At 36.6% G+C, this 15,007-nt stretch overlaps 1 protein-coding gene across 1 annotated transcript; it reads right to left on the bottom strand.

Moving 5' to 3' along the window:
• Positions 1 to 5,799: 5,799 nt before the first annotated feature.
• On the bottom strand, positions 5,800 to 13,754 carry tat (tyrosine aminotransferase). Its single transcript, XM_053499978.1, has 12 exons — positions 13,680 to 13,754; positions 12,662 to 12,977; positions 11,952 to 12,056; positions 11,742 to 11,809; positions 11,475 to 11,633; positions 10,849 to 10,987; positions 10,439 to 10,491; positions 7,898 to 8,050; positions 7,676 to 7,804; positions 7,442 to 7,525; positions 7,247 to 7,345; positions 5,800 to 7,063 (listed from the first exon to the last, which is right to left on the bottom strand). Exons 2-12 carry the CDS (start codon positions 12,969 to 12,971, stop codon positions 6,923 to 6,925), a joined length of 1,440 nt encoding a protein of 479 aa, XP_053355953.1. The 5' UTR covers positions 12,972 to 12,977; positions 13,680 to 13,754; the 3' UTR covers positions 5,800 to 6,922.
• Between the last annotated feature and the right edge of the window lie 1,253 nt (positions 13,755 to 15,007).

The following is a 15,007-nucleotide window of genomic DNA, read 5'->3' on the forward strand; positions in this document are numbered from 1 at the left end:
TTAACTTTTTCCTCTCTTTCTCTCTCTCTCTCTCTCTCTCTCTCTTTCTCTCTTTCTCTCTCTTTCTTTCAGTCTCTCGCACACACAGACATACACACTCTCTCTCTTTACCTATTTATCTATCCATCTTTTTGTGTGTGTGTGTTTGTGTGTGGCTGGGTTTGTGTGTGTGGGGGTGTTCTTTACTATTATTGTGCATGTATGAACTGCAGTCTGTTGGCAAAATTGAGGAAAGTGACCTTAACAGCTACACCCATGTGACACTGCCATTTCCTCTGGAACAGTGTAAAAATCAGGAAGTGAATTTGCACTCGTGTGCACGCTCTCTCTCTCTCTCTCTCTCTCTCTCTCTCTCTCTCTCTTTATCTCTCTCTGAGGGCATAATTTGCATATCCAAAATTATGTTATGTAATGTAAAATTTATTATATAAAAATTTAATTATGCTAAATATAATTATGCTATAATTATATTGTACAGTACAGTATATGTTATGGTTGAATAACTAGAATTCATTTATTCATTAATTATATTCTGTGTGTGTATATGAGAGACACACACACAAAAAATGTATACACACTTTAACATGGAAAATATGTCTCTCTTTTGACTGTCACATGATGGCATCAAATATGGTGCGAGGACTGACATCTTTAGAGAAAACATAATACTGTAATACATATTGCTACCATAATTCAACTCAAGGTTTTCACACAGACACGACATCGGACCCAGGATCTACCATGCCGCTATATACAGTACTGTATATACAGCATGCTGCACTACAATTAACCTTTTGCTCTCAATTTGAGCTACAGTATCTCTTTTATTGTATGGGAATACTCGGCCCAGCATTCACTCCCCATGTGCATTACCTACTGTATAACCCTGTTGTCTGTTCATCAGTTTTCCTTTCTTAGATTACTTTCAGTATGTCATAGTGATGGGAAGTTTGAATCATTTTAGTGATTCGGTTCTTGAATCTCGTTCATCAAAACAAATTTTTTTTTAATTAATTTAGTTAATTTCGTTCTTTTGATCAGAAATAAAATAAAATGTTACATTTCAATAAACAGACCCCCAACACATCTACCTACAGTACACAAATTTTGGTTCTAGTTCTAGGTACAGTATATATATATATTATACAATAGAATGAGCAGCTCACCTTTCATATCTTCTAGTCCGAATCGATTGTTCTTTTAAATCTACTGCATTGCGTCTATGAGACTCACGTGACAAAAGAACGAACAACTCAGATTAAAAGACTCGATGAGAATGGTTCAATTCTGTTTCCTGTACATAACCTACGGAGGTCTTGTGATGCTTTGCGCATGTGCGCCCAGTAGAAAATGAACAAATCACTTTCTGAGACTACCTTCGAGTTCTTCTGAGTCATGTTAAAGACTTGTTCAAAAAGAAAGAATCGGTCATGAACAACATGAAATAGTATGTCATACTATGTCCTCCCTGCTGCAGCCACTAGAGGTGAGGTATGAGGTGGCACCGCCCTGCCGAAAGAAGATTGGTCCCCCTCACCAAAATCATTTGGCAATGCCAAACGTAATTGGATCAGAACGCCGTCAATCACTCATAGGCTTAAAGCACTGTCATTCATTAGTTGATTTGAGAAGGGGAATCACAGTTCCGCGATTTTCAAAACAGAAAAGAGGGATGCACACCTCGACTTAACCACGACCCCAATGCCCCCCCCCCCCCCCCCATACTTACAAAGTGCTACAATCACCCCTGCACTACAGCCTGGGAACATTCCACAACACCTGAAGTTTGAAGTGGATCTGATTTGGCCAGTTGTTTAGCTATTACATCTTGCAATAGCTACATTTTTAATATCTTGCTACAATGGCAGTAGTTGGTAGAGTTGGTGGAATGTAATAGGCAGCAAGTGAATCTTTTTTCCTGAAGTTGATGTGATGGAAGCAGAAATAGTGGGCAATCATAAGGATTTGAGTGACTTTAACAAGGGCCAAATTGTGATGGTTAGAAAAACTGCAGCTCTTGTGAAATGTTCCTGTTCTGCAGTGGTCAGGACATACCAAAAGTAATCCAAGGAAGGAAGACTGGTGAACTGACAACATAATCATCGTGAGCGAAGGCTGGCCTGTGTACTCCGATAAAATAAAAGCACTAGTCTAGATCAAATTGATGAAAAAGTTAATATTGTATGTGGCATGGTGGCTTAATGGCTTCCACCTTGCACCTAATGCTGATTGTGAATATGTCAGAACACACAATGCATTACTTATAGTGGCAAAAGGGGGATCTACTCAATATTAGGCAGGTGGCCATAATGTCATGACTGATCGGTATCGCTTTACAGTAGTCAGCCACCAATTGTGCAAGTTCATTTTTAAAAAGATGAAAAAGGTCTGTAATTTTCATTATAGGTACAGTATACCTTAACTATGAGAGACAAAATAAGAAAAAAAATCCAAAAAAACACATTGTAGGATTTTTAAAGAATTTATTTGCTAATTATGGTGGATTTGTATTTGGTCACCCACAAACAAGCAAGATTTCTGGCTCCCACAGACCTGTAACTTCTTCTTTAAGAGGCACCTTTGTCCTCCACTCATTACCTGTATTAATGTCATCTGTTATCAGTATAACAGACACCTGTCCACAACCTCAAACAGTCACACTCCAAACTCCACTATGGCCAAGACCAAAGAACTGCCAAAGGACACCAGAAACTAAATTGTACCAGGCTGGGAAGACTAAACCTGCAATAGGTAAGCAGCTTGGTGTAAAGAAATCAACTGTGGGAGCAATTATTAGAAAATGGAAGACATAAAACACCACTGATAATATCCCTTGATCTGGGGCTCCATGCAAGATCTCACCCCGTGTGAGCAAAACCCACTGTAAGCAAAAATCCCAGAACCACACGGGGGACCTAGTGAATGACCTGCAGAGAGCTGGGACCAAAGTAACAAAGGCTACCATCAATAACACACTGCGCCGCCAGGGACTCAAATCCTGCCGTGCCAGACATGTCCCCCTGCTTAAGCCAGTACATGTCCAGGCCCGTCTAAAGTTTGCTTAAAAGCATTTGGATGATCCAGAAGAGGATTGGGAGAATGTCATATGGTCAGATGAAACCAAAATAGAACTTCGTGTTTGGAGGAGAAAGAATGCTGAGTTGCATTCAAAGAACACCATACTTACTGTGAAGCATGGGGGTGGAAACATCATGCTTTGGGACTGTTTTATCTGCAAAGGGACCAGGACGACTGATCCGTGTAAAGGAAAGAATAAATGGGGCCATATATCGTGAGATTTTGAATGAAAACCTCCTTCCATCAGCAAGGGCATTGAAGATGAAACGTGGCTGGGTCTTTCAGCGTGACAATGATCCCAAACACACCGCCCGAGCAATGAAGGAGTGGCTTCGTAAGAAGCATTTCAAGGTCCTGGAGTGGCCTAGCAGTCTCCAGATCTCAACCCCATAGACAATCTGGAGGGAGTTGAAAGTCCGTGTTGCCCAGCGTTAGCCCCAAAACATCACTGCTCTGCATGGAGGAATCGGCCAAAATACCAGCAACAGTGTGTGAAAACCTTGTGAAGAAAGAAAACGTTTGACCTTTGTCATTGCCAACAAAGGGTATATAACAAAGTATTAAGATACAATTTTATTAATAAAATAAACAAATGCTTATTTTTCACCATAACTTGCAAATAAATTCTTAAAAAATCCTACAATGTGATTTTCTGGATTTTTTTTTATTTTATTTTGTTTCTCATACTGTAGTTAAGGTGGACCTATGATTAATATCAAGGCCTCTCTCATCTTTTTAAGTGAGAGAACTTGCGCAATTGGCGGCTGACTAAATAGTTTTTTACCCCACTGTATATTCACTTTTTTCTATAATTCAATATTATCATTATAATTACACAAAGTAGCATTTATGACCGTTTATTTACAAAAAAAACAAACAAAAAAAAAACTTTTTTGTGTGCAGTTCATGGATCAGACAGCAGAGAGTAGCAGAGGTATGCAATGTTATAAAAGTTTCCTTATTTCAAGACCTTAAGAACCAGAGTTATTTCCCAATGCATTACTTAGTTTCAGAAATCAGTACATAATTGCTAAGTAATATTTTTGCTGAACATTTTCACAATGATCAAACACAGTCAAGTTGCACTTGCTGTTATGTTTAGAACACAAATATTACCCGCAGAAGGGCATGTAGTATTCTGTTGGGATTCTGTTACGTCAGGAATAGACCCTCAGGTTTACAGGGTTTGAATTGCAACTTGTGTATATTGTTTGTTTCAATTCTACATTATTTTACATCTTTCCATTCATCTAGGAACCATTGTAATCCACCTAGGGACCATTACCTAGGGAGGCCAAAGGTGACCATTGTATTTATTCCCATTCACATGCACAATCACACACTGCATGCAATTTGGGATCGTCATACTCTACTTTCACAGCAAAATAACTCAATTGGCAATCTTCAGGGGGACACTTAAGCTTGGTTAAGTGGATTAAACCTTAGATTCTGAAGCAGTAAGGCATAAATCATGTGCCTGCTGCTTTACTGTGTTGCCCAGTCTGAGCAAAAGGGATTGTTCATAAATAAATATTTGTCTCTATTTGGAACTGCATATAAGGCATAATCAATGATTAACATTCAAGGGGTGCGGATCGTTTAGGAACCAGTTTTCTAGTTTTATCAAGAAAAAAAAAATTTTGAGAAAAGAATTGTATTAAAGCTATGCAATATCTCCACATGCCAAAAACATAACTTATTATTGCTTTTCTTCATTTTTTATGTTTACTTTCATAATGGTTACTTTTAATATTTGCAATAAAGCTTTAGCTATAATCTATCTATCTATCTATCTATCTATCTATCTATCTATACGCACAGGTGCTTCTTAATAAATTAGAATATCACCTGGATCAATTAAATTCAAAAAGTGAAACCCATATATTATATAATTTTATTATATTATTATATTATTGAAAGCTGTACTTTTCATACTTTTCTATTAGGAGTTTAACATTCCTGTGTTAAATAAAAAATATATCTCAAAATCTATCAGCCTGTGTGTAATGAATCCATAACCTTGAGTAATGCTTTCCCTTATTATTGTTATTATTGTTATTGTTGTTGTTGTTTTTAAATCATGAACTACAAGAAGCTAATGAGGTTGGATTTGGAGGTAAAGGACAATAAAGAACATAAATAAAAGTAAATACTGTATGTGGCATGGTGGCCCAATGCCTTGCACCTTGCACCCTCAAGGATGGGGGTTCAAATATTTGCATATATTTTTTGGGGTACTTTTGGTTTTCTCTCACAGTCTAAACACTGTTGCTGTGTAAGCTAATTGGTTTCCAAACTGCCCAGAGTATCTGATGTGGTGTGTGAGAGTGTGCTTGTGCCTCGTGATGGGTTGGCACCCCATCTACAATAGGGTGTCCCTCAGGTTGTTCCTTGAGTTTCTTATCATAGGCTTCAGCCCACCTGCGATCCCACACAAGATAAGCTGTATTCACAGTGGCTGGGTGAACAAAATTAAAAAAGCTTTTGGAACTTTGTGTCCATAGTTTTATAGACTTCATTTACTGTAGATGTAGCATATACTGTAGTAGTTGTATGTGTAAATAGGGGTGTACAGTATGTGTAAGCACACCACAGTGCTCTTAGATATATTGTAATAGTTTATTTAAATAACTCTTATTATATAATATTGAAATGGATATATAGTAAATACAGGAAGATAAAAAAAAAGTGACTCTATAATACATTGTTTATAAAATGCAGGGGTTATACAAATATCTTAAAAATATTACCTGAGTATCTTTGATATAAGTGTAGGTTCAATAAGAAACCATAATGCTAACCAGTCTGTTTAGAGTATTGCATGTTACAAGAACACATGTTATGAAAAGTTAAGATCTAAAAGAGGCACTAATAGCTGCCAGTCAGTTTGTAACACTATGGTGAGACATGTAACCAAACCAGGATGGATGTAGAAAAATTATATGCGTACAAACATGGAATTTTTTTTCAGTCAAAAAAGGGGGAAAGTACAAGATTTACACATGAAAGCTTATTTGTCAATATAAAAAAAAAAAATAATAGGTGCATAGTATATATAATATAAATGGGGTAGTAGAGCTAAACTCATCTTTGCCTTTCATCGATAAAAAGTAATTAATAAAAGGGTACAGTTTTGGGATCCACATCAGATTGTTTTGTGTTAACATGATCTAAGCTCAAGCTGGTCAAGCTGGGGCTGATTATGATGCGTAATCACAATTACGCATATGGTAATGCGTAAGGTGATTGTTCAGGGTAAATCACCCCATACTGTAAATTTGTGGAAATTTGGGCATATATACTGTAGCCCTACACATCTGTAACAAGCTATCAAACAGCTGTGAATGCGAATGGAGTGGATTATTCGGTCTATCGTTGCTCTGGTGATATAACTTTCCCTAAAAAAACAACAAAAAGTAAATCATTCAAGCATGCATTGTCTAATGAGAGTACAAATTACGCAAAAAGACAGACAACAAAACCACTGTAAGATTAATAATATTATATGATATTATTACTAAAGTAGAGCATTTTGAACACATAAAAATGAGTAATTTGGAATGATAAAAATGCCTACAGTATATGCCCCATGTCATTCTTACTATGCTGTAAGTGAGGTTTTGTGGTATAAAGCATCACTATTTTAAAGCTGTAATACTGTAGTTCACTGTTGAGCTACTGGTAGATATCAGATTTTAGTCTTCCATATCCTGACCACATCAAATCTCACGACCAGTCATCATTTGTGAATAGAATATTTTGTTCCCTTCAATGAAGAAACATCAATCTTCATTCCAACCAAGTGGATCTCACTGTATACTACATGCACTATTTATTGTTCCCTTCACTGGTCCAGGTCATTGCTGTCTTGGCTGCGCGGCCTGTAATGACGTGAACAGAATTCCCTGATCCGCTCGCATGCCTCTACCATCATTTCCTCTGGAACTGTCACCACAATCCGAAAGAAGGTTGGGTACTCAAATGCCTAAACATAGAAATATGGCTTTTATATATTTGTAAGTAGTTATCAGCATAAACAGCTTCATCCACATGAAATGCAAAGTTAAAAAAGGCCATATTTATGACATTGTAAACTACTCCTCTATTTTTAACATATATTTACATATATACAGATGTAGAATAAATTGAAAAAATCTAAGTGATGTACCGTGGCGGGTAGGCAGAACACGGATTGTTCGGTAACCAGACGTTCAGTGAACTCCACATCATCCTGGAACTCTGGAAAGTGCTCCATTTCAATTCCAACCTAAAGTCGAACGCAGATAGATATTATCTCTGTATAAGATGACACTTAAAAGCTGCTATGAAACTGATACCAGTACTGTATAACTGTAAATGTTACCATGAGGTACATGGCTCCTGATGGCATTACTGGATTGAGCCCGGGAACAGTGGACAGTTCTGAGAAGCATATATCAGCATTCGACTGTAGATAAGATAATAAAAACATTATAATAAAATATAGAGGAGGTCAAAGCATTTAAAAAGGTTGTCTATTTAACAAGGTTCATTGTTTTTAATCATTTTGAAACTCCATACATTTTTCAATTTTAATTAGTCACACTGGTTTTCTCACTTTTATAAAGTTGATTGTACTTTGATAGAAATCAGCTGGGGTATTTTTAAAGATGTTTTCTAATGCCCCTTGGATAACTGTACAGGCTCCCAAAATACGCTGACTGAGCTTCACGAGACCTTCCCGAATCTTAAAACAAAATCAGCAAGAAGCATAGTTAGGTAAACACAAAAACTGTTGATATACTTGACATAAGATCATAATTATTCAAATTAGGCAAACCTCTGGTCCGAAGATGTTATTGCGATCGTGGATGAGGATCCAGCCCAGTCTCCATCCAGGAACAAGCCAGCGTTTAGCCAGACCTCCACATGACAGAATGGGAACATCAGTGCTGAGAGGAGCCAGGGAATGAAACTCGCAGTTGGGAAAGACCTGAGAAAGTTCAGAACTACATCAGAGATGTGTGATGCAATTCATCATTAGGTTTATGTTAAGCTTTAGGGTTTTTTTTCAAGATTTGTGGCAATATATATAAATATAATATTATCTTCAATAATTCTTTTTGATGTATATTGTAACCTAGAGCATTATTATATCTTTCAATACAGCTTGCATTCTTGAAATCTGAAAATAATTTTAAACAAATAATTAACAATACAACCCACCTACTGGTCATCATCATCATCATCATCATTATTATTATTATTATTATTATTATTATTTTAACTAAATATCATTATTTCTGTTACTGATATGTATACCTAGTGATTTTGTAATATTGTATTTATGTCAAGCCGTCAAGTCATTGCGATAGGGGTAGTTTGAATTGAATACATTGAAGTAAAGTTCATGTAATGTGCAGTAACAGCATAAAATAACAAAATAATATTTTTAATAATACATTTTAAGAGGAACAATATCTTGTGTGACTGTTTTTCTATACTCTAAAGCATTCCTGTAGTTAGAAAATGAAGGTGGAAAAAGTAATAAAGAGAATGCATGGAGGGAGAGAGAGGACCACTTTTATACAGTACTATGTGAGGTTGGCTATCTGGTTTTCATTAGCATGGAGTCTTAATGTTGGGCGGATGGATCCACCCCACTTCCCATTGGCTGCTGGCTGAGATTGTAAAACAAAACAATCTGCCTCACTGGCTCATTTAGACATACCAGCAAAACATCTGATTTCATCCATAAGGTCCAAACTGCAAGAAGGCATGCTTTCCTCTAATTACAGCTTTCCATGCCAAAGTCAGTTATGGCAGAAACACAAGAACAACCTGTATACACTCTCTCTCTCTCTCTCTCTCTCTCTCGCTCTCTCTAACAAACATGTAAAAAGTGCACAGTCATTGTGGGTGGAAGCTACACTGTCGACTGTCCATGTCCATACTTCATTAAACAGAAATAATACCATCTCCTTTTTAATATATTCCAAGTCCTTGGTTCACATTGATTCATACTGATACATCAATCAATTTTATTAAAGACTAATATGACCTAATCTTTCCGAACGATATCCTTGGCAGATCTCTTGGGGAAAAAAAATCTGCTCTCTTTATCACTTTAATGATACACACATTTGTGATTATTCAGCTTTCTTTTTTTTTTGTTTTTGTTTTTATGAAAATGAGAGGACGTGTCCCCATCCATACTGTGAGGTTTATTTACTTCTCGATAAAAAAAAATGCATTTTCAAATGGAATATATTGATTTGTACTCATTGCACTCATCCTGTACTTGTCCCTAATGACCTGTGGCATGCTGCAGCCAGACACGTTGCCAAACTCTGGCTTCTGGAATCACTTTTAAGGAAAAACGGTTGGCTATATTCCCTCTCACCCTCTGTGTTACAAAGCAGGAAATGCCAGAAACATCTTACAAACTAAAAAATATAAAATTACAGTAGGTGTACCCTGAAAGTCCTGAGACTGGCATATTGCTGCACCTTTAACTGCAGACATTAAAGAGAGGAATATTAGTGTAAAACTATTTGTTATGATGCTGAGGGTTTGTGTAAATGATTTGTTTATGTAATAATTACAGTGGCAATATTGCTAACCCTAACAATACCACAGCACAGTCAAATTCTTGAATCTGATAGGTCAGATGATGTTAATTCACATTTTATAGAAGCACTTCTAATATGGCAGAAGCACTGAGTGTGAGTCAAATCATGGGTTTGTAGTTATGCATTTGCTTGTATGCATACATTATGCATACAGTATACTCTGATATGGTGAAGGTTTTTGTTACTTTCATGGAAAAGTCTCCAGTGTTAGTGTATCGGTCAAAACTGAGTTTAAATCATAAAAAAAAATCAAAAATTCGAATTTTATTTGTCACATACACAGTACGATATGCAGTGAAATGCTTGTACGACCGTCAGTGACCTTAAAAAGAAAATAAAAACTATATATAAGGAATAAATATTAATAAAAAGAAATACGAAAGAAAATAAATTTAACTAGTAAAATAAACTGTAAAAATAAGGGCATAATAAAAATATCACAAAATATAGAAATATGGGGGGGGGGAAGGAAAAAAAATCAACCATGCAAATTTTAAGGACAAGCATTGTAGATGTTCAACAATTGTTTAAATTCTAAACAGATAAAAAGTATTTAGTTATGTAACAATAAAATGTGTTGCCAAAGTGATGTGCTGCAAGATATTAACCCTGACAATGGGGTGTTTTTATAGGCAAACAATAATTTTTGGTGTAGAAACACACACCTGTATTAATAACATGCCTCGTTATGGTAACAATACTTAAAAAATCAAACAGACGGCATGGTGTGTGATTTCTTTGTTACTCACCATATCTCCATAGATCTCATCTGCTAGGATAGGGACACAGTGTCTTGAGGCAACTATAGAACAGGATGAACGAATAAGTTAAAATCAAGAACAAAAGTGAAGTACAGTAAAAAAATAAATAAATAAATAACCCTAATCAAATAGACTAAGTTGAAGTAATCTTGATATTGTAATATGATAATATATTTTTGTTGGTCTTTCGGCTGCTCCCGGCAAGGGGTCGCCACAGTGGAATATCCGGTCCGCACAACAACTTGGCACTTGGCGCAACCCTCCCATTTTATCCGGGCTTGGGACCGGCACTGCATCCAGTGGCTGGGAATTGAACCCGGGCCTTCCGCTTGGCAGACGAAACACCTACCACTGAGCCACCAGTGCCCCCCCGTAATATAGTAATCTTAAAAAAATACCTGAGAGGATATTCTGCAGGTGCTCTTTGGTGAATACAGAGCCACAGGGGTTGGAAGGGTTGTTAACAATCAGACAGGTTGTCTTCTCATCAATCAGACTCTCCAAATGTTTTAGATCAATCTCCCAGGACCTCTCCGGCTAGTGACAAAAAAAAGACACATAAGAATAAACGCTTTATATACTTCTATATAAGTACAATAATCACTGGATTGTCTTTATTCTGAATCACAGCCAAATCCTTTATTTGAGTTTATTTTATTTTCTCTTGCATTTTTTTATTATTATTTAAACACTCTGATGCAAAAAAGAAATGTAAAAGAAATGCAAAAAAAATAACTGCACACTTGGGCTTTTTGTTTCCTGGCCAGATGTCTTGTTTATGGTATTTTTTTTTCAAGAGAGATATCAAATAGTCTAAAATAGCGTGTCATGTTTAAGTGTTACGTTAATGAAAGTTTCTGTCAGAAATTCCATATCATAGGTTGTTATGTTTCCCCTGTATGAATATATGTACATCACAGATATTAACCACATTTTTAATTCCTCCAAAAAAAATTAAAACAATTGACTCACTTGTTACACTTAAACTTTATGTAATTAGTGTCTTTTCTCTACAGGTACATACCAGAAGGTTGTACAGTTTGACCTGGATGCCCATTGACACTGCTAGGGTTTTGTAAAGAGAGAATCCAGGGCAAGGAATCAGTATGTTGTCTCCTGGATTACACAACACACTAATGGCCAACTCAATAGCCTGGCTACATCCACTGGTCAAGATTACATCCTAAGGATGAGACAGATGTTTACAGTTCATTCACACTCACTTTTTTAATAAACTGGATTAAAAGGCAAATATATCTGCATATGTACAGTATACGTATATATTACTTACATTTGCTTCCAGTGGAGCATTTGACCGGCTGTAGAAGTTTGCCACAGCCTCTCTGCTCTTGTGGTATCCTGATAATAATAATTTGAAAAATGCTGATTATTTTAATATTAAATTTTTTCTCATATATGAGACAAATATCAACATTTCTATGTTACTGCCATTCAGCCATTCTTTTTCCTTACATTGAACAGGCTGGGATTTGTGACTTACCTACTGATGGGGCATACCCGTTGTATTTGTGTGAATCTACAGCCTTCTTCACAGCCTGGAGCACACTTTTATCTGTTGGCAAGTTTCCAAATACTGTCGGGTCACCTGAGGAATACAAAAAAAAATAATCAGACACTTGAGTTGATACAAGAATATGAGTAAACATCATACATTGGCAATAGAAATGCCCTTTCTAAATTTACCGCAGACTCTCAGGCAAAATGTTTTGATGCTGTTTAGCTTAGAGTTACATATTCTGCTGTTCTAAACTATTATTATGTATAATTCAGTATGCATTGCGTATTATTCTGGTAGGTGAGAAGGTTTTTGAATAATTTTATATCACAGCACAACATAACTGGTTTATATAGAGTAGTGTTTCTAGTGTATACTAACAACTTTCCTTGTTGTTCTGTGGGATTGCAACAGTGGGCTGTCCATGATGCGCACAGTTTGACTTGGCACAGTTAAAAATAAAATGCTTCCCCTTTCTGATGCAACCCTGGGACAGTCACTAATGGTGCACTGGGTGCAGTAAATCTGAGACTTTTACGTGGCTCATGAGAAAGATTACCACAGAAGAACCTTATTAATAAATTACAATACATGGTAACATGGTAAGGACAGCACATCGAATTTTCACCGCCATGTACTTTTGTACTTGTTTCACCACGTGCATTTTAAAACTTATTAGTGCATTTTGTTCCTACCGATGGACAGGGCGATCATGGGTTTGTCAGGGTTCGGGGTGAGCTTCATGCCGTCCACTATAGCGCGGATCGGGTTGAGTGTGTTTTTCGCCATCTCCGACGCGCGCACACGCCAGCGCTGCGCGCGCGCTCTTAGTTTAGCGCGCGCCAGAGCGCTCTCGTTCAGGATAGAGACACCGTTTCCGTTCATCCCGTTCACACCGTCACCGTTCACCGCGCGGACTTTGTGTTTTTCATCTCCGCGAAACCCGTTCATTGAGACTCCGTTGAGAATTCTTGATTCTCCGTTCATTTTCCCGAAATGCGACATTTTTCTCTAAAAAGACAAACAAATTATTATTGTTGTTGTTGTTGTTGTTGTTGTTATGTATTTATTTATTATTCATTCTACTACTTCTACTATTACTACTACTACTTATTATAATAATAATAATAATAATAATAATAGACATTAGTAGGCTCATAGACATCCTACAAACACAAAACATAATTATTTCTTAATAGACATTTTAAATTACCGTTTTATTTTCAGGAAATATAAACTTTATACTTGCGCATTATGTTTCTAACATCCCCCTACTTTGAACATTGCAAACCTTTAAAGTATTTGAATCTTTTAGTACCATTTCCTTAACATTAGGAGAACCATCCCCATCCAAACGTTAAGGAAGTATAAAAATGAAACACAGAAAATAAAACTTAAATATATATCCTACACTTTAGGCTGCAGTGCTGGGTAATGTTAACAATGTGCATCGACAAAGATGATCGATTTCAGAATTCATAAATGCCTTTAAATAAAAACAAGTCCTTTAAAAAATAATGCAAAACAACGTTCTGTAAGTACAGAAACCAAAAATGTTTAAATGAACAAGCTCATCTGCTGCATTACTAATGTTAATCATTTAGCAATTTTGGCATTCCTGTAAAATAAATCTTGGATTACATTTCAGTAATATTTTCTATCATTAGTTTATTAGAAATTCTCTTAACTTGTTAACAATAGAGAGATAAATACCTTTAAGAAGTGTTTCACAAGAATTGGTCCCTACAGAAATCTGATTCAGTTACAGCTTACTCTGTGAAAGTGCTGGAGTCAGTTATATAGACAGCGACGACAGAACTAAGTGTCTCGCTATACTGCCCATTTTTCCATTGGTGGAAACTGAGGGCAGACTTACACACCCCACTTACATGGCCAACAATGTAAACCAGATGCTTGTTATTTATTTATTTATTTTTTTCAGTGCTCTTACAATTAGGCAAGCTTAGCCCTTTCTAGAAACTGGAATTGGACACATGGACTTAAGCACATGCTGATTCATTCCTGTTATTTTCATCCCTCATTGATGATCCTGCACAGGTTGTAGCTTGAGTAGATTTTGTGATTGATAGTCATGAAACCCTACCTCTTCATGTTACTTGAATCACACAAATTCTTTCTTGAATGTCTGTTGCGTGTATAAAATGTGCATTTTTCCATATTAATATAAAATTTACTAATAATACATTTATAAATAATAAATAATATAATAATACAATTTAACATAGTAGAACAATAACTTTTCAAACAAACTATCATTTCATGAATTCAGACAGTAATTTAAAAAAGGAAATAAATGCAGTCCTGGTTTACTTTATTCCTTAAGGAGCAAGATGTGAGGTGTGTGCTCAAGGCAATACACCCAAGGAAAGCTGCTGGCCCTGATGGCGTGGCAGTAAGGGTGCTGAAGGAATGTGCAAATCAGCTCTCTGCAGTCATTTCAATGACTTTTAACATATCTCTGTCTACATCCAGGATACCACTTTGCTTGGGGTCTGCAACTATCATTCCTCTCCAGAAAAATTGTGATTTATGATGTGACCAAATTGCCTACAGGGCAAACAGATCCACACAGTATTATTATTTTTGCCAGTGCCGTTCACACTGCACTAACCCACCATGATCATCACTATGTGAGGATGCGTTTTCTAGACTTCAACGCTGCCAAACGTGCCAACCTTGGACTGCAACCCAACTGCCACTGGATTAAGGACTTTCTAACAAATAGTCTCCGGTCTGTTAGACTTGACCACCACCTCTCCTGCACACTTGCAATAAGCACTGGCACCCTACAGAGGTGTATGTGTTTAGCCCCATGTTTTTACGTCCTCTGTCCTCATAACTGTGCATCAACCCATCCAACCAACAACGTTGTCAAGTTTGTGAATGACGTAACTGTGGTTGGTCTCTACAGGGGTAGGTCCAAAGTCTGGCAGCATGGTGTTCAGAAAACAGTCTCATCATAAACACCACAAAAGCAAAGGAACTCATTATATACTGTTGTAAGTGTAGCACAGTTCCTG

This window comes from Clarias gariepinus, chromosome 7 (genome assembly GCF_024256425.1).
Source record: "Clarias gariepinus isolate MV-2021 ecotype Netherlands chromosome 7, CGAR_prim_01v2, whole genome shotgun sequence".
Classification (NCBI taxonomy): domain Eukaryota; kingdom Metazoa; phylum Chordata; class Actinopteri; order Siluriformes; family Clariidae; genus Clarias; species Clarias gariepinus.